Source organism: Lathyrus oleraceus, chromosome 1, assembly GCF_024323335.1.
Source record: "Lathyrus oleraceus cultivar Zhongwan6 chromosome 1, CAAS_Psat_ZW6_1.0, whole genome shotgun sequence".
NCBI lineage: Eukaryota > Viridiplantae > Streptophyta > Magnoliopsida > Fabales > Fabaceae > Lathyrus > Lathyrus oleraceus.
In genome coordinates, this window is record NC_066579.1 from 278215572 (window position 1) to 278237236 (window position 21665).

Sequence of the window (21665 nt, forward strand, 5' to 3'; positions counted from 1 at the left end):
AACAGTATATCATTCACAAATATAGGCTAATTATCAACTACACACACTTAGATTGCATTTCAAAATAAATACAACATTTAAAATCTCAATTTTTCCCTTTTTAAACAGTGGTAACCGGTTAACGCTCGGTGAGTAACCGGTTACTGTAAAACAGAATTAACAGATTTTTAAGCAAGTAACCGGTTAACGCTCGGTGGGTAACCCGTTACTCAGTTTAACAGAATGCAGATTTTTAAGCAAGTAACCGGTTAACGCTCGGTGGGTAACCCGTTACTCAGTTTAACAGAATGCAGATTTTTAAGCAAGTAACCGGTTAACGCTCGATGAGTAACCGGTTACTGTAAAACAGCATGCAGAACTTTCTGCGTTTTTCATCGTTGGAGGACTTCTGAACCTCCGATTTCGATTCCGTAAAAAGCTACACGTTCAGAAAATTATAACTCATAAAATACCATAATTATATAACGTTAATTTTCAGTTTTAACACAATTAAATCACCACAATCAAGAGTACTCATCAACCTAACAATTTCAAACAACCATACAAAATTAGGGATTTTCACCTAAACATACATCTACCCATTGACCCGATCATACTAATCCATAATAATAAGGATTCCCCCCTTGCCTCTTCAATTTTCTGGAAACCCTAGCTCTTCTCTTTACTTTTCCTCTCCTCTTTCTCTATTGCCTTCAATGATCAAATGAATCCTAATTCTCACTCTCCTCACCTCTTAGTATTTATATTAGTATTCTATTTGGGCTTAAGTCATTATACTTCTAATTTAATTAATAGGCCCAATAAGACCTAATATTTAAATATCTCTATTTAATTCAAATAAATTAAACTAACACCATATATCCATCAAGTTAATTAATTCAATTATTCATGATATCTCCTATCAACTAAATAATTAATTAACACTCCACATAAGTAATAATAGTATAATAAATAAATACTAAAAATTGGGTTCTTACATGTTGAACCATTAAACACACATAGTTTAGATTTTGAAGTTTTAAATGAGAGTTGTTAGGTATGTTAAGGAGATAGTGGTGAGGGGTATTGATGGGAGTGTGAATGTTATAAATTGGTGTGTTTAAAAATGTATTTGAGGGATTGTTGTAGGTGGGTACCATAAAGGTTTGAGGATGGAATGAGAATGGGTAAGTGTGGTTATTTGAGTGTGAGGTTGTATGAGTAAGGATGAGGCTAGCATGAGTAAATATAGGGGTAGTGGGTGAAACAATGGATATATTAACAAGTCCATAACCAGGAAAAATGGAGAGATAAGAGATATACTTGGAGAAGATGTTGTTGTGTGAGTATTGATAAATTGATGCACTAACATTTGAGCCATCAATTTTGTGAGGAGATAATTATTTATGTCTAGAGTCTATAATTTGTTGTTGAATATCTTATGTATATTGCCTAATTGATGTTTCAAATTCTGACTAGCATCTTGGAATCTCATCAAATTGATGACGAATGTGTTTGATGACATTATCAATATGTATATGATCACCCTGGATGACATCATCCAAGTCCTTAGAGGATGGATTGGTAGGTTTGGGAGGCATTGAGTCAAAAATAAAAGCACTAATGTCATATTAATGTTGGAGTTAACATATTAGATCTAAGTTACAAAGGAAGAAAGTTAAAATAACTTCAAAATTTTCATTAAATAACACACTTGAATCTTACAATAAATAGTCAGGATTTAAAACATAAATATGTTATAGGCCTCTTTTGGAAGTAACATAAAATTTCTTAAGTAGAGAAAAATGTTAGGTACATCCTCTTAATAAGAATATAAACCTTTTAATAAAACTGATCTTTTTCTTTTACTAGTGGACTTCCTTTGAATCTTCTTATCACTTATACAAGTTATAGTGAGGTATCAGTGGACTTCCTTTCAATCTTCTTATCACTGATACAAGTTAAAGTGAGGTAGAAATAGTTTTTACAAAAACAAAAGGGGTTTGTAACTTAGCAATGGTTATATAATCATCTACTTTACGCATTTCGTAAATTTATCTAATTTGATATCCATAAAGACGTTGGTATATAGATATAAAAGTTTGAGTATGAGAATGAGTTTTCAAACTATTTCTCTATATTTAAGACGGGTCGGTTTAACCACTAAATTATATATGATTTTTTTTTAATATTTTATTTTTAGTAATATTTTTTGACTCAAAAATATTTATATCCTTATATTAAAGAAGTTCTTTAGTAGAATATAAAAGCTATATAAAAACTAATTGTGAGAAATATTTGAAACACACAAGTGAATGTTCATTGAAACATTCCACTAATAAGTATTTGTGAGAAGTATTTGGAATACATAGGTGAACTTTCATTGAAACAATCCACTAATATTTTGTTGTTGTGATTTTTGATTGCTAGGAGGATAGCCCTTTGTTCTTGTGCACTCTCCTTTGAAGAAGCCGGTTGGTGTAGAAACCAACTGCAACAAAATATTTTTATTAAATGCCACAGTTGTTAAAACTTGTTTTTGGAGGATGCTACATCAACGAAAAATAATGAAGAAGAAGATAATTCTTTGCATGACAATTTTACTTATATTTTATGTAATTTTAGAATTACCATTATATATAAAATGATGAAATATACCGTCAGTAAAATAATTATAGATTGTTAATCAATGAGATATATATTACGCTAATCATACTTTTAATATTTCTGAGATATGTATATTATGTTAATTATATTTTTATTTTTAAAATTTTGATATGACATGATAAATAGAAAAATTTGATTGATTGTATATGTAATATTGTTTTATATAGACGGTTTGTGTATTATGTTCAAACTCATACAAAAAACAAAATTTAATGTATTTGTAATTTTTATTTTTTAGAAATCAACATTGTATACTAAATAAACTCATTTTTATTCCTTGGTTGAACAAAGCTAATCATTTTATAAGCTTGAAATATTTAAGTTAAGTCATCCCTTTTCATTAGCATTTAAATATATTATTAATTGTTTTAAAAATTAAATAATCATTGTTAAAAAAACTTTATATTTTTGAAAAATCACATAGAAATATATTTATAGTAATGATTAAAGGGATATTAGTAATGTCTACTTATTAAAATATCTGGCTAATCTATCGTTTGAACTTATTTATTTTACAAATAAATATTAAGTAGAAGGTGAATAAATATAGTAAACTCTCACTCAGTTAAATGCATAAAAATAAAAGGGCTAAAAGAAAGAGAGCATACATGTGTCTAAAGTTCCCTTATTCAAAATGATTGGCTTGTATTGCATGCAATTGAATACGATTTGTATTCTGCGGAACTAAGTTTGAGAGTTCATCTATTGTCTGCAAAATAAATAAAAAATACACAAGTATGTATAAGTACATGTATTTTCGTTTTAGATAAAAAATACATTGAATTAATTGAGTTAATAAAGGGATATTTTAACCATAAAAGTTTAAAATTTTAGAGTATAATCATCTTAAAATTTAATATTCAAATTTTGTTAAATATTAACAATTCATGTGTTAAAGATTCTTGTGTTAAGAAAGTCTATCAAAAATTGTATTCTAACTTTATTTGAACATTATTAATAAATGCTGAGATTACTCTAATCGGACATATATTCGGATACCAAGTTTTTTTTAAAGGTGATATTTTAGATCTTAGAAAGAGCAAAATCTAAATGAGTGAAAAGCTTTGTGATGATGTAAAGTAGTATTCTAACAGTTTTAATTTATTCATTAACTAGACATGAAGTTTTAAGTAAAAACCTTAGGCTCCAATGCTTTGTTAAGCTCCTCCAAGTTATGCACCTGTCAAATGAAGTTATATTGTCATCGTAAGTAATCAATTCAATCAGAAGCATATTTTTTGTGTTGAAATTTGAAATCAATAAAAATTAAGTGAACCAATTTAAATTGATAATAAAGTTAATAAACTAAACTTTTGTTGAGATAATTTATTTTAGATAAAAATTTACATAAACAATTAATCTAGTAATTTAAATAATTGCATACCTTTTCACGTAATTCCTCAGCTCGTGCCAAGAGCTTTTTCATCTGCAATAAAATCATGTTATTAGCAATCACATGAAATGGACTATTTTCCTTTTCTTCTCCACTATTGTTATGAAAATTTTTTAGTAATCTAAAGAAAAAATAATTTAATAAATTCCATTGATAATGGTGTTTATACTTGTTGTTGTCTAGCTTGTGTGAGAGTTAAGTCTAGTCGTTCCTCGAGGCTCTGCAATTCTCTCAAGTTTAGTTCCTCAAGTTCTTCACCACTAAAATGCCTTCAAATAACAAAAAGAAACAATTTCAACTTGTTCCTTTTAACATAGGATAAGTAAACCAATAATTTTTCCATTATATTTATGTAAATGTAACTTGCGAGCATAATTACAAACTATCAGTTTAGCATATTCTAAAATATTGGGAAAATATCTTACTAATCTTGTTAATAATAATTTTCAATTGAGGAGAAATTCCGATTTCTTTATAATTTTAAGGTGAATTTAATTTAACTTTAAGATTGTCTCCGTTAATAAAAACACATTCACATTTAATACTATTGACTTGGTATAGGAATATAATAAGTGGGTTATTCGATTTAAGAAATTCAATAGATTATGTAATATATTTTGAACAATAGGTTAATATTATCTTAAAATTATGGTTCATTTGTACCAGGTGCCAGCTAATCCAGATGCTCTTATCAGAGACGCGAGAGTTTAGCTCGAAGGAGTTTGAATATGGTCGGTCATTTTTTATGTGATTAATATCAATGTAGTGGTAATTAAGCAGAGATTAGAGCAGTGAGAATTTGGATCGAACTCTAATCTCGACAATGATACTTTTATATTTCGACAGGAGTTGTGCATGTTGTAGTCGAAATTGATTCAAACATGTTGTTGCAATATGTTAGCTTCTTGCTTAAGTTAACTAGATTGTTGAGAGATGTTAATTGTTATTATTCATTTATAATCTTTGAACTCTTATTGTGTAAGTGAATAGTAAAACAATTTTCACCAATTTTGATTTTCATCTTCTTCCCTCTTCTCTCTCTTTTGTAAAACCTATCAGGGTTTCTTGTGTTTGTTCAAGAAACTCAATCTTTATCTTGTATTTTTGTTTGTTCTAGACGACATCAATTCACAATAAACTGGTGGGTGAGTGTGGAAGAGAAGATACTTTCAACAAAGTATGAGATTGAGAAATTCATCGGTGTGAATGATTTTGGTTTGTGGCGCTTGAAGATGCAAGTCATTCTTTTTCAACAGGGTTTGTTAGAAGCGTTGAAAGGAGCATACAAGATGGATGTTGCCCTATCGGAGATGAAGACGGCCACGATGGTCGAAAAAGCCCACAACACCATTGTATTGAGCCTTAATGATAAGGTTCTCCGACAAGTTTCAAAGGACAAAACTACAGCTGGTGTGTGGACGAAACTTGAAGGTTTGTACATGATGAAATTGTTGGTTAGCCGTCTCTAGCTGAAGCAAGCTTTGTATTCATTCAAGATGAGTGAAGACAAAGCTTTAGCTGAGCAGCTAGATATGTTCAACAAGTTTATTTTTTATCTTGAAAATATCGAGGTCAAGATTGATGATGAAGATCAATTGTTGTTGTTGTTGTTGTGTTCTTTACCTAAGCCTTATGCTCATTTCAAAGAAACTCTCTTGTATGGAAGAGATTCATTGACCTTTGAAGATATTCAATATGCCTTGTAATCTAAGGACTTGAACGAACGAAAGGAGCAAAAGCCTTCGACAGTTGCTGAAGGTTTCTCCATTAAGGGTAATTCTTGAAGAAAGATGGTAGGTTTGAGAAGAAGAAGAGTAAAGTTCTACATAATTATTATGGTGAGAATGCTCCTGTTATTATGTGTTATCATTGTAAGAAGGATGGTCATACACGAAAAGTATGCCATGGTCCACTGAATAATCATGGTGGAAAGGATAATGGCAATGCATCCATTGTGCAAGATGGTTATGAAACATCTGATGTCCTGGTGGTTTCAAGCAACGACTCTAGCAAGGAGTGCATTATGGATTCAGGTTGTACTTGGCATATGAATCCAAATAAGGACATGTTTGAGGAATTATGTGATCAAGATGGTGGATCAGTGTTGGTGAAAAACAAAGAAGCGTGCAAAATTACAGGTATTGGTTATGTGAGATTCAAGCTCCATGACAAGTCATTAAGACTATTGACTGAGGCTAGGTATGTATATGATATTAAGAGGAATTTATTTCTCTTGGATAATTCGACAAGAAAGGATATGTGTTCAAAAGAGAGAAAAATATCCCAAGGGTAATGAAGGGGTCGAAGGAAGTCTTGAGAGGTGTGAAAAAATAAGGCTGGTATACCCTTGAAGCTGAGATTGTAAGTGGTTCAGCAGATGTGGCATCCACAAAACCTGTGTCGAAGACCGAACTATGGCACAAGAGACTTGGTCATGTCAATGAAAGAGGCCTGATCGAAATGTCGAAACAAAATCTGATGTATGGTGACAAGGTCGAAAAACTTGAGTTTTGTGATCTTTGTGTATTTGGTAAATCCTATAGAATGAAGTTTAACAAAGGTAAACAAAGAACACATGGATCCCTTGATTACATTCAAGCTGATATTTAGGGGTCTGCAAGGAATCCTTCACACTCAGATGCAAAGTATCCCATAGTTAATGATTATTCCAAAAAGTTATGGATATTCATTCAGAAAGTTAAGGATGGTACTTTTGAAAATTTCAAGAGTTGGAAGACCCTGGTCGAAAACCAAATTGACATGAAAGTCAAGAGGTTAAGGACCGACAATGGTCTTGAATTTTGCAACTAGGCTTTTGACAACTGTTGTGATGTGTCGGGTATTGTAAAACACATAACTACTGCATGGACTCCTTAACAAAATGGTTTGAATGAAAGATGTAATGAAGCCATTTTAGAAAGAGTGAGGTGCATGTTAGTTAGTGTGGGATTGAAGAAGGTGTTTTGGGTTGAGGCAGTCATGATCAAGCTTACTTGATAAATAAGTGTCCCTCTACAACGTTGGGGATGAAAACACCTGAAGAAGTATGGTTGAGACACCCACCTAATCTCGATAGACTTAGAGTATTTTGGTGCTTAGCCTATGCTCACATTAGTCAAGACAAGGTCGGACCTAGAGCTCTGAAATGTATGTTCCTTAGATACAGAAAAGGGAAAGGAAGCTTATGTGTGCAAGCTGAATAAGTCATTATATGGCCTGAAAGAATCTCCTCGACGATGGAATAGGATATTCAATAAGTTCATGGCACACATAGCTTTCAGTAGAAGTCATTTCGACCATTGTGTTTACTTCAGATTTTGACTTGGAAATTTACTTGTTATTTTCTTGATTTATGTGGATGACATCCTCATAGAAAGCAACAGTGTTGAAGATGTTACGAAGGTGAAAGTCGAACTCAGTAAGGAGTTTGACATGAAGGATATGGGAGCTGCCTCCAGGATTCTTGGGAATGCATCTGGAGAGATAGAAACCAGTCGATATTATGCTTATCTTAAGAGACATACATGAAGAAGATTCTCGACAATTTTGGTATGTTGTATTCGAAGCATATTGTAACACCGACTAATCCTCAATTTAAGCTGATTTTAGCTCAAAGTCCCAGTACTGAAGTCGAAAGAGCCTATATGAACAACATTCCATATACTAGTATAATAGGTTCTTTGATGTATGATATGGTCTCTACGAGGCCAAACATAGCGTACGGAGTGAGCCTTGTAAGCAGGTATATGGCAAATCCCGGAAAGAAACACTAGCAAGCATTAAATTGGATTTTAAGGTACATAAATGGGTCTCTGAACAAAGTACTTAGTTAAGGTAGAGCCTTTAGTGATGATAGCAAAGTCGAAATCGAAGGATTTGTCGACTCTGATTATGAAGGATGTATGGATTTCAGAAAATCTATTTTTGGATATGTGTTCACTATGTTTGGCACAACAATCAATTGGAAAGAGACACTTCAGAAGGTTGTTGTCTTATCAACCACTGAAGCAGAGTATATTTTCCTCACTGAAGTTGTGAAAGAAGTATTGTGGCTTTAAGGTTTTGCTAAGAAGCTGAAACTCCAAAGTTAAGTTATCACTATTAAATGTGATAGTAAAAGTGAAATACATCTGTCAAAAAATTCAGCATATTATGAGCAAACCAATCACATCGATGTGAGGTTTCATTTCATCAGAGAGATATTCGATTGTGGAGAAGTTCAAGTGTTGAAGGTTTCAACTAAAGACAATGTTGTTTATATGATCACCCAGACATTTTCAAGTTGCAAATTTTTCCACTGTATGCAGTTAATAAAGTTGCATGAAAAAATCTAGTTTGCTCCCTTGATGTTTGTAGAGTTTGTTCCAAGGTGGAGATTTGTGAGAATTTGGATCGAACTCTAATCTCGACAGGAATTGTGCATACTGTAGTCGAAGTCTATTCAAACATGTTGTCGAAATATGTTAGTTTGTATCTTAGGTTAGCTTAGTAGTCTATAAATAGACTAGTTTTCTCAAGTTATTGAGAGAGGTTAATTGTTGATATTCACTTATAATCTTTGAGCCCTTATTAAATAAATGAATAGTAAAATAATTTTAACCAATTCTGTTTTTTTTTCTTCTTCAATCTTCTCTCTCTTTTGTAAAACCTAATAGATTTTCTTGTGTTTGTCCAAGAAACTCAATCTTTATTTCGTATTTTAGTTTGTTATTGACGATATCAATTCACAACAATAATTAACGGAAATTTGATAGGAGTTTCTTTAAAGATTGATGTAGTAGACGAGTTTCACTGGAGTCCAAGTTCAGATAGCATTTTTCCGTGAAATGTTGTTCTCTTGTTTAAGTGTGGTTGAAGATGAAGATATGTGGGATGAGGAAACTATAAAAGCAGTGAGGCGGATTTGGAAAACTAAGAGATCAGCATTTAAGGAGAGGGATGTTGCATAATTCTCACGGCAAGATGTGTGCATGATGCTTTGAAGAAGAAGAAACCTTAGCTCATCTTTTCTTCAAGTGTAGCGTTGGATTGAAGGTGTGGGAGAAGGTCTTCTTTTGGATGGATATGGAAGTGGTGAAGAATGAGGATTGTAGATTCAACTTCCAAAACTTCTTTTTAGTATTGCAAAGGAAAGTTAGGAAATTTAAAATAGGTGTGATTTGGATGGCTACAGTATAGTGCTTGTGGCTGATGAGAAATAACATCATGTTCAACAACTTTATTAGTTCAGTAGATGATATTGTGTCGAATATCAAACTTAGTTCAATAATCGGTGTAAAAAATTCTGTGATTTCATAAACTTGTAATGTTTTTTTATCTTTGGACAAAAATATCCCATATATTCTATTAATTAATTTTGCTTATAGATTTTTTTTCAATTATATATTTTTTTTTAGATGTGAGACTTTTAGCCACCATATTTTCTAATTATATATATATATATATATATAATATATATTATATAATATATATATATATATATATAATATATATTATATATATATATATATTATATATTATTATATATATAATATATATTATATATATATATATATATATAATAATATATATATATATATATATATATATATATATATATATATGATATACAAATGAAATATAAATGTATCTTTTCTATATTGTAAAATAAAATTTACTCCACAATAACTTTGAGCTTTCTATATATATTTTTTATAAGCCTTCCTATATTTTGTTAAAATGGATAGAAAATAGGGTGTAATTAGTTTTCCTAATTATTAACATCATTTTATTTCCAAGCTAACTATAAAGTAAACATTTGAATTAGGTACCTACCTTTGTTTTCTGTCGAGAGATTCATATTTTGTCTTTAATTTCAAATAATCCTGGTACATGTTCTGCAAGCCACAATAAATTAATTAAAATAATTATAATAGTTTTACGCATTGCATTTAGAAAACTTTAAAAAAAAAATTACATTTTTTATATATAGTTTTATATTTAAATGATATAAAGGTAAATAAAACCTGAGATTCATTTTGGCCAAACGAATTTCCAGCTTGTGACTTGTTGTAACGACATTGACGATACCTTTCAATGATTTTGTTCACACTGATCACATTTTAAAAATTAAAAACATTACAATTTTTAAAAATTAATAATAATTTCAACCAGATCCACCAAAAAATAAACTCTAAAATAGCATATAAATATCCATAAATTAATCTCCGTTGTTATTCTCTGATGCAGATTGAATTAATTTGCACTAGAAAACAACAGCAGTGATACAAGTTCTTTAATTTCGGAGGAGAAGAAAGACGAACAAAATAGTAAATTAAAAAAGCAAAATTGAAAGAGGGAAAGAAATACTCAGTGCTACTGTATTGGAAAAGCTTGCCACGACTTGAAAAGATGATAAGTGCAACTTCAGCATCACATAGCACACAAAGTTCAAAAGCTTTCTTCAATAATCCACTTCTTCTCTTTGAGAATGTTACTTGCCTGTTGATCTTATTCTCTATTCTCTCCAATACTACTCTCCCTCTTCCCATTTTTCTAATTTCTCTCTCTCTCTCTCCCTCTTTCTATGTTTTTACTATAATGATTTCTCTTCACTCATTATATATATATATATATATATATATATATATATATATATATATATATATATATATATATATATATATATATATATATATATATATATATATATATATATATATACTTCTTCACCAATAAAATACAAATAACAATAACTCATTTTTTTCTCTAAAATTACATATAAATGAAAATTGTTTATAAGATCTAATTCAACCGACAATTCTGATATTGTTATAGTGAATAAACTCACTTTTAAAAAAAAAATATATTCGCTTTAATTTTTCGAAACAATAAAGTTGTATGTGGAGATAATCTTAGTCTATAATATCTCTGATATTTAATAATAATATTTTATATTAATCTTCATTCAAAATCAAAGTAATTATTTTATATTATTAAATCTTAATTTATTAGTCATTGAAGATAATAAGGAAAATATTGACTTTTTTTATATTGGATTTACCTAGATTAAATGTGATAATTATACTTTTTTTTAAATAAAAATTTGTTGATATATAAATATAACAAATTTCTTAAATTAATATATAAATGAATAAATAGACTATCATGATTAAATAATAAACCAATCCCTTACAATCATTTGCATTTAAAAATTTTATTTTTATTTTTTTAACAATTATTCTCTTCATTCCTTATTATAAACAAATTTTAATTTTTTTAAATTATTAAATAATTGATGTATCTAATTTATATATAGTTTAAATATATTATTTCTTCAATAAATTTAAAAATTAAAATTTACGTTTAGAAGAGAATGGAAGGAATACTTTTTATTAAATTTGAAATCTATGCAACTTTTTTCACCGTGAAATACATTTTTAAAAGGCAGAGTCTATATAAGTTTTATTAAATAAAAGAATAAAGGTTAGAGAAAACATTAAAACAAAAATATTTAGAAAGAAAAATATGTGTGATGCTTCTCTTTGGAGGAATCACTCAACTAGGGATAATGTAGATATAGTTATTCAACTCAATCCATAAAAAGAGAAAGTTAAGATTCTATTTGAAACTGACACCTACTGCCATTTGCCTCATTATATACGACCAAAAGAATTCATTGCAAAGTAGAGGTTTCCCTAATTTGCAAACTACTGTGAGTAGCATTACTTATTAAAAACATTTTTTTAAGGCTAAAATTGTATTAACATGATACAAATTCGCTTATTAAACAAATGACAAAAATGAGTAGGATATAAACCATGTTTCGATTGGATTATTTTCTAACAATGTTATGTAATCATGTTCTTGACTTGATTTAGAGACCACTAGTCTAGATTAGAGTGGTTAAGGGATGGTAACCGCAATATTAAGTTTTTTATGCCATTATAAAGTTCAGGAAAAGAAGGAGGTTTATTGGCTCCTATTCAAACGCGCGGAAGGGGGTGTGGTTGAAGGGGTTAAGGCACTGAAGGAGGGTATTTGGAGACATTTCAATATGGATTTTTTTGAACCTGATTCAAACAAACCTACTTTGGAAGATGTTTCTCTTAAGGTTCTTTCGTTAGAACAAAGCAGAATGTTGGAGTCTCCTTTCTCTGATCTCGAAATTAAGGTGGCAGTTTGGGATTGTGAGGTTTCAAAAAGTCTGGGGTTGGATGGTTACAACTTCTATTTCATTAGAAAGTGTTGGTACTTTATAAAAGCGAACATCATCAACTTTGTTAAGGATTTCCATGGTCACCCAAAGCTCAACAAAGTTGTAACATCCTCTTTTCTCACTTTAATCCTGAAGAATTCGAACCCTCAAGGCCTCTCAGAGTTAGACCTATTTATCTTGTAGGATGTTTGCAGAAGATCTAATCTAAAATTTTAGCTGCTAGAATCAAAAGGGTGTTAGGAAATCTCATCTCTCTGTGTCAGACGACATTTGTCCTCGGCAGATATATGTTAGATGGTGTCCTTACCGCTAACGAGATCTTGGATCTAGTGGCAAGATCCAAGAAGAGTTGTATGCTTTTCAAAATCGACTTTGAGAAAGCATATGATAGAATAAGTTGGAATTTTTTGAGATTTATCATGAAAAAGATGGGGTTTGGTGTTCGTTGGATGCAATGGATGGAAACTTGTGTGTTTTCTATCTTCTTGTCTATTCTAGTTAACGGTAGTCTCACTGCATATTTCGCGGTTGAGAGAGGCTTAAGGTAAGGGGATCATCTTTCCCCTTATTTTTTTGTTCTAGTTACTAAAGGCCTTGTTGGTTAAATTAGAAAGGTTGTCTCTATTGGTGAATTTTCTAGTTTTTCAAGTTTCGAAGCAGAATTCGATTAAGGTATTGCAACTCACAGACGACTCACTCCTTTTATTTGAAGGTGGCTGAAAGAACATTTGGAGTATAACTAAGACGATTTGAATTGGTTTCCGGGCTTGGGATCAATTTTCACAAGAGTAAAATTCACGGTCTGAACTTAAATCAACACTTTATTTTGGCATCAACAAATTTCCCAGCATGTAAAATCGAAGGGAGAAGCTTTAACTTCTTAGGTATCCTTATCGGTTCTAATCCTGGAAAAAATGGTATCTGGAACCTTTTGGTGGAAACGATTAAGGGGAGATTATCGAATTGGAAAAGCAACATCCTTCGCCAAGTGAAGCTAGCGGAAATATACCCGAACGTATCACAGGCTAAAACATACAATAGAGTCTCCATCAAACTTTATTTATTCCCTAAGGAAAGGGAAAACATCAATAAAACCTGGGGAAAGAGATAACTGGGTAAGGAAGTTAATTATGCAAAGGGAAGGTATCAGCACCCCTAACATCCGTTGTACTCAACGGTAACCATTTTGACTGTTCTTGCTCGAATGGGTGTAATATTTAAAGATTGCTGGATAAGGAAATAGATAGAGTGCTCGGTGAGGATTGATCCCCTCATGCCTACGTATCTTTATAGTGCAATAAGGAATTCAGAGCTCAGTAATTCATATAACTAGTGGTGGGAGGTGAAAAGAATTGTGATTAAGTATGGTCTGAACCAAAGGATTATATGGTTTAAACTCCAACAAGGGATGAAAACTGAACCCAAGAGTAAAACTGGTATAGAATAAGACGTGGAGGGACAAAGGCATACCCACTGTATTGTCATACCGAAAAGAATCAAATAGGTGTTTAGCATCAAGTCAAACATCTCTTGGTTCACAAGCTAACATTGGATGCAACTCAAAGAGATAGTATATTTGGCTCAAAGGTAGATTATATCACATGAAGTGAATGAAGGTAGAATATGAATGCATCGTAGGGATGGATTAAATGATGCCCTAAGGAAGAAGAGGGAATATTAGGATTATGATCGCCAAGGATTCGCATCCTCGTGCCTACGTATTCTCACTATGCAATGAGAAAGTCAGAGCATTCTTAGTTCGTGGAACCACAAAAAAAAAAAAAGATAAGAAAGTGTTTGCCTACGCAACTAGGACTAAAAAGACAAACAACTCTAAGGGTATGATTGCAATGATGAATAGTATAACATGTACCAACAAAATGGTAATATACGTTTGAGCCATAAAGGAAAACTGACTTTGAACCCAAGAGAAAAGAGGTACATACTAAGACGTGGAGGGACATAGGCATACCCCTGTATTGTCTTACCAAAAAGAATTAATTAGGTGTTTGGCATCAAGGCCAACATAAATTGGTTCACAAGATGGAAAAATGTCCTAAAAGGATGGGTATGAAACCCACAAGAATGTGTTGTTTAGATACAAGGAACAATATATCACTTGCTAGGGAGCAAACAATTTGAAACCAAATAAAAATGGTATGTTGGATCCATGAAGGAATAAAACACTGAACCAAAGAGTAAAAGAGGTACAAACTAAGATGTGGAGGAAACTAGGCATACCCACTATTGTCGTAACCAGAAACAAGGAGAATTAAGTGTTTGGCATCAAGGCAAACATCTCTTAGTTCAAAGGAAGGCATTGATTATGGAATCCAAGGAAAAATGCATTTGATCTTAAAAAGATAGTTCTGATTGATGAGGAAGAAGTGATGGATTATTAAATAGGGTAGCTCGCGGAGAATTTGAATCCTCGTACCTACGTATCTTACCGTGCAATGAGATAGTCAGAGCTTTCATAGTTCAGCCCACTAAGGCTGAAACAAAGGAAGATAGATAGATTCCCAGGGTACAGAACCATTTGAGGCAGAAAAAGGAGTGCCAATGCTCATAACCTACTATGCAAGGAATCACTACCAGAGTTTATAACTTCTAATGGCAAGGAACTGAACTGCCAAGATCTATAACCCAAAAGGCAAAGAGAACAAGGATACCAGAATCCATAACTCTCAAGGAAAAGGAAAGCACTACCAAGGTCCATAACCTAATAGTCAAGGGGATATACAAGAGTCCATAACTCTACAAGGATACTCAAAGGGGTTGCCAAAGTTAACTAAGTGCCAAAGTCTATAACTCCATAGGCACCGAAAGAGTTTGCCAAGGTCCATTACCTTATAGGGCAAAGAAAATTTGTCAAGGCCTATTACCTTATAGACAAGAAATATTGAATTGCCTACGTCCATAACCCATGTTATTTTTTATTTTGAGAAGACTTGACAATTATTTGATTGAATTGTGCTAAAGTCTATGAATAAGGACGAATGCTTTGAATTGCTAAGGCATATGTCTTGTACGCAAAGTCACTCTAGACAAGGGTAGGACAAACTCCATCTAATCATTCCTCATTACTTAAGGCTTATGGCTTACACTTTAAATCACACTTTCCAAGAATTGATACCTTTGTTGTGCTTAAGAAATAGTCCACTTTATTTGTTATGGTTGATTGATGTTGACATTGAATTCTTGATCTTGCATTTGAACCATGAGGTCTTGAGCTCCTGAGATTCATCATATCCAATATATCTTAAGTAGAAAGGACTTTCCATATCAATTGATCAAGGGTCTTTTGATCACTAGAATAGGTTGGGGGATTACAACATAATACAAAGGATTTTGTTGACCAAAGCGATCTTTGGTCAACACCAATCAGTGGGATTGAAAATACTAGTTGAACTATGTACAGTAATAAATCTATTGAATTAACCAACTGAATAAAATCATACAATTCTAATTAAGGCCCTAAACTAAGGAAACATGTAATTTACTGGTCATATTGAATATTTTGTTCAGGCAAACAAGCAAGCAATTCAAGAAATAGCCGAATTACAAGTTGTGAGTTAAAGGATGAAAGCACGACTTTAATCTTGATCTCGAATTAACTTTCCAATTACGCTCTAAAACTTCTAATAATTAAAACTAAATTAGAAATTAAGTTAATTATTTTCTTAATCCTAAAAAGAATTATTATTTCTTAAACTATTCTAATAACCAATCAAATCATTAAATAACTAATGTACTAAAAAGAAACTTAGTAAAAAAATGAGATGTTATAGTGCTAACAAGAATGTTAGTTAAAAAGTAGATATTACTATATTAGTAAAAAAACGTAAAGCTGCAACATGCATTAGGCCTACTCTTGGCATTTATGAGACAACAAGGATGATTTTTGATGATGTTCAAGAAAGAATTGGCAAAGATCACGTTGCATTTCTCACAACTTGACAACATATACATTTAAAATCATACTATAAATTTAAATAAATACACTATTAATTAAACTAACTCTACCTTCAAAGGAACTTAAGTATGGTGTAATATAGTATAGTAAACTTGATACAGTAGGAACTTCATATAAAATTCTTAACACTAACCCCTCTACTGAGATACAAGACTCAGTAAATGAGTAGAGATATCGTGAAGCACATCAAAATAATAACTGTAACATAGAATTTAACTATATCCCAATAGATAATCTATGTGGTCACCACTTGGCACATTCAAATGGTCGGAAATCATAGACGAGTCTTATTTAATGATGTGCCAAAGTTACCATTAAAATATAATTTACTGGAAGGGTAATAAGATGATGTTCACTAATCTGCATTGCACATGTCAATAAGAAATAAATATATCACAAGTAGATTATATCACATGAAGTGAATGAAGGTAGAATATGAATGCATCGTGGGGATGAATGAAATGATTCCCTAAGGGAGAAGAGGGAACAATTAGGATTATGTTGCCAAAAGATTCGTGTCCTCGTGCCAACGTATTCTCATTATGCAATAAGAAAGTCAGAGCATTCGTAGTTTATGGAACCACGAAAACAAAGGAAAGATAAGGAAGTGTTTGCCTACGCAACTAGGACTAACAAGATAAACAACTTCAAGGGTATGATTGCAGTAATGAATAGTATAACATGTACCAACAAAATGGTAACCCATAAAGGCAAATTGGATTTGAACCCAAGAGTAAGGAGGTACATACTAAGATGTGGAGGGACATAGGCATACCCACTATATTCTATTACCAAAAAGAATGAATTAAGTGTTTTGTATCAAGGAAAACATCTCTTGATTCACAAGATGGACAAATGTACTAATATGATGGGTATGGGACCCACAAGAAGGTATTGTTTGGATACAAGGAACAATATATCACTTATTGGGGAACAAACAATTTAAAACCAAAGAAAAATGGCACATTGGATCCCTAAAGGAATAAAACTATGAACCGAAGAGTAAAAGAGATACAGACTAAGATGTGGAGGAAACTAGGCATACCCACTCTTGTCGTAACCAGAAAGGAAGATAATTAATTGTTTCACATCAAGGCAAACATCTCTTAGTTCAAAGGAGGTCATTGATTATGGAATCCAAGGAAAAATGTATTTGATACCAAAAAGATGGTATTTATTGATGAGGAAGAAATTATGGATTAATAAATAGGGTAGTTCGCGGAGAATTTAAATCCTCGTGCCTACGTATTCTCACCGTGCAATGAGAAAGTCAGAGCTTTCGTAGTTCAGTCCACTAAGGATGAAACAAAGGGAGATATATGGATTTCCAGGGTACATAACCCTTCGAGGGGGAAAAACGAGGGTCAAGGTTCACAACCTAATACGAAAGGAATCACTACCAGAGTTTATAACTTCTAATGGCAAGGAACTGAAATACTAAGGTATATAACCTCAAAAGGTAAAGAGAACAAGGATGCCAAAATCCATAACTCTCAAGGAAAAGGAAAGCACTGCCAAGGTCTATAACCTAATAGTCAAGGGGATTTACAGGAGTCCATCATTCTACAAGGCTACTCAAAGGGATTGTCAAGGTCAACCAAGTGCCAAAGTCTATAACTCCAGAGGCACAGAAAGAGTTTGCCAAGGTCTATCACCTTATAGGGCAAAGAACAACTGCCAAGGTCTATTACCTTATAGGCAAAAAAGATTGAATTTCCTACGTCCATAACCCATGTTGTTTGTTGTGTTGAGAAGACTTGACAATTATTTGATTCAAACTGTGCTAAAGCATATGAATAAGGACGGATGCTTTAAATTGTTAAGGCATATGTCTCGTACGCAAAGTCACTCTAGACAAGGATAGGAGAAACTCCATATCATCATTCCTCATTACTTAAGGCTTATGTATTACACTTTAAATCACACTTCCCAAGAGTTGATACCTTTGTTATGTTTGAGAAAAAGTCCACTTTATTGGCTATGGTTGATTGATGTTGACTTTGAAGTCTTGATCTTGCATTTGAACCTTGAGGTCTTGAGCTCTTGAGATTCAGCACATCCAATATAGCTTGAGCACAATGGACTTTCCATATCAAGTGATCAAGGGTCTTTTGATCACTAGAACAGGCTAGGGGATTACAACATAATACAAAGGATTTTGTTGACCAAAACGACCTTTGGTCAACACCAATCAGTGAGATTGAAAATATTAGTTGAACTATGTACAATAATAAACCTATTGAATTAATTACCTAAATAAAACCAGACAATTCTAATTAAGGCCCTAAACTAAGGGAACGTGTAATATACTGGTCATATTGAATATTTTGTTCAGGCCAACAAGCAAGCAATTCAAGAAATAACCGAACTTACAAGTTGTGAGTTAAAGAATGAAAGCAAGACTACAATCTTAATCTTGAATTAACTTTCCAATTATGCTCTAAAATTTATAATAATTAAACTAAATTAGAAATTAAGTGAATTATTTTCTTAATCCAAAAAAGAATTATTATTTTTTAAACTATTCTAATAACCAATCAAATCATTAAATAACTAATGTACTAAAAAGAAAATTAGTAAAAAAATGAGATATTATAGTGCAAACAAGAATGTTAGTTAAAAAGTAGATATTAATATATTAGTAAAAAAACGTAAAGCCCTAACATGCATTAGGCCTACTCTTGGCATTTATGAGACAACAAGGATGATTTTTGTATGATGTTCAAGGAAGAATTGGCAAAGATCACGTGCATTTCTCACAACTCTACAACAACTACATTTAAAATCATACTATAAATTTTAATAAATATACTATTAATTAAACTAACTCTACCCTCAAAGAAACTTAAGTATGGTGTAATGTAGTATAGTAAACTTGATACAGTAGGAACTTCATGTAAAATTATTAACACTAACCCCTTTATTGAGATACAAGACTCATTAAATGAGTAGAGAAATCGTGAAGAATGGTAATAGAATGGTAACACAAACGACTTCAAGGGTATGATTGCAGTGATGAATAATATAACATGTACTAATAGAATGGTAACCCATAAAGGAAAATTGGCTTTAACCCAAGAGTAAAGACGTACATACTAAGATGTGGAGGGACATGGGCATACCCACTATATTGTATTACCAAAAAGAATGAATTAGGTGTTTTGTATCAAGGAAACCATCTTTTGATTCACAAGATGGACAAATGTACTAAAAGGATGGGTATGGGACCCACAAGAAGGTGTTGTTTGGATACAAGGAACAATATATCACTTGCTGGGGAACAAACAATTTGAAACCAAAGAAAAATGTTACGTTGGATCCTTGAAGGAATTAAACTCTGAACCGAAGAGTAAAAGAATGTGGAGGAAACTAGGCATACCCACTCTTGTCATAACCAAAAAGAAAGATAATTAATTTTTTCACATCAAGGCAAACATCTCTTAGTTTAAAGGAGGTCATTGATTATGGAATCCAAGGAAAAATGTATTTGATATCAAAAAGATGGTATTTATTGATGCGGAAGAATCTGAATCTTCGTGCCTACGTATTCTCACCGTGTAATGATAAAGTAAGAGCTTTCGTAGTTCAATCCACTAAGGATAAAACAAAGGAAGATATGTGTATTTCCAAGGTACATAACCCTTCGAGGTAGAAAAACGAGGGCCAAGGTTCACAACCTACTAGGCAAGGAATCACTACCAGAGTTTATAACTTCTAATGGCAAGGAACTGAACTACTGAGGTCTATAATCCTAAAGGGAAAGAGAACAAGGATGCCAGAGTCCATAATTCTCAAGGAAAGGGAAAGCAGTTCCAATATCCATAACCTAATAGGAAAGGGGATTTACAAGAGTTCATAACTCTACAAGCCTACTCAAAGGGATTGTTAAGGTCTATAACTAAGTTCCAAAGTCTATAACGTCATAGGCTAAAAAAGAGATTGCCAAGGTCCATTACCTTATAGGGAAAAGAAAGATTTCCAAGGTCTATTACCTTATAGGTAAGAAAAAGGAATACCAATTTCTATCACCTCATTGTGCAAAGAAAGAGGAATACCAAGGTCCATAACCCTACAAGGAAAAAGGAATACCAAGGTCTATCACCTCATTATGCAAAGAAATATTTCCAAGGTCTATTACCTTATAGGAAGGAAATAGTTGAAGGAAAGAGGGTGTACACCCACAAGGTGCTTCAAGCATCAGTGCTTCATTATTGAAGTGTTGAATGATTGATGCTTTCTTGAAAAAGACTTGTCAATTACATGATTTAAATTGCACTAAAGTTTATGAACAAGGACAAATGCTTTGAATAGTTAAGGACTACGCCCTGTACGGAAAGTCACTCTAGACAAGGGTAGAAGAAACTCCGTCTCACCATTCATCATTATTTAAAGCTCATAGCGTGTAACCCTTATCATGATTGACAAGTGTTGTTAGCCGATTCTGATTATTGATCTTGATGATACCATGTTGTTTGTTGTGTTGAGAAGACTTGACAATTATTTGATTTGAATTATGCTAAAGTCTATGAATAAGGACGAATGCTTTGAATAGCTAGGGCCTACGGACCATACGCAAAGTCACCCTAAACAAGGGTAGGAGAAACTCTGTCTCATCATTCCTCATTACTTAAGGCTTATGGTTTACAATTCGAATCAAACTTGCCAAGAGTTAATATCTTTGTGGTGCTTCAAAAATAGTCCACTTTATTTGCTATGCTTGATTGATGTTGACATTGAAGTCTTGATCTTACATTTGAACTATGAGGTCTTGAGCTCCTGAGATATAGCACATCCAATACAGCATGAGAACAATGGAATTGTCATATCAAGTGATCAAGGGTTTTTTGATCACTTGGATAGACTTGGGGATTACAACACAATACAAAGGATTGGGTTGACCAAAGTGATCTTTGGTCAACACTAATCAGTGGGATTGAAAATATTAGTTGAACTATGTAAAATAATATACCTATTGGATTAATCAATTAAATGAAATCATACAATTCTAATTAAGGCCCTAAACTAAGGGAACATGTAATTTACTGGTCATATTGAATATATTATTCAAGCAAACAAGTAAACGATTCAAGAAATAACCAAACTTACAAGTTATGAGTTAAAGGTTGAAATCAAGACTACAATCTTAACCTTGAATTAACTTTCCAATTATGCTCTAAAACTTATAATAAAACTAAATTAGAAATTAAGTGTATTATTTTCTTAATCCTAAAAAGAATTGTTATTTCTTAAACTCTTCTAATAACAATCCAATCACTAGATAACAATGTACTAGAAAGAAAATTAGTAAAAAAATGAGAAACTCATGTGCTATAAAGAATATTAGTTAAAAAGTAGATATTAATATATTAGCAAAAACAAAACGTGAAGCTATAATGTGCATTATGCCTACTCTTGGCATTTGAGACACAACAAGGATGATTTTTGATGATGTT

At 32.1% G+C, this 21665-nt stretch overlaps 1 protein-coding gene across 1 annotated transcript; it reads right to left on the bottom strand.

Annotated features, from left to right (window-relative positions):
• Positions 1 to 2231: 2231 nt before the first annotated feature.
• Positions 2232 to 10644, bottom strand: LOC127130463 (truncated transcription factor CAULIFLOWER D). Its single transcript, XM_051059470.1, has 8 exons — positions 10388 to 10644; positions 10045 to 10129; positions 9854 to 9915; positions 4209 to 4308; positions 4031 to 4072; positions 3785 to 3826; positions 3255 to 3355; positions 2232 to 2470 (listed from the first exon to the last, which is right to left on the bottom strand). The coding sequence occupies exons 1-7, from the start codon at positions 10567 to 10569 to the stop codon at positions 3272 to 3274; spliced, it is 597 nt and encodes a 198-aa protein (XP_050915427.1). The 5' UTR covers positions 10570 to 10644; the 3' UTR covers positions 2232 to 2470; positions 3255 to 3271.
• Positions 10645 to 21665: the final 11021 nt, after the last annotated feature.

Excerpts from the sequence above, each read along its gene's own strand:
- LOC127130463 (XM_051059470.1), bottom strand. The coding sequence starts at position 10,569 with ATGGGAAGAGGGAGAGTAGTATTGGAGAGAATAGAGAATAAGATCAAC. Across the intron at positions 9,916-10,044 it reads TTGGCCAAAATGAATCTCAG|AACATGTACCAGGATTATTT; the intron begins GTTTTATTTACC and ends TGTGGCTTGCAG. Across the intron at positions 3,827-4,030 it reads CTGAGGAATTACGTGAAAAG|GTGCATAACTTGGAGGAGCT; the intron begins GTATGCAATTAT and ends TTCATTTGACAG.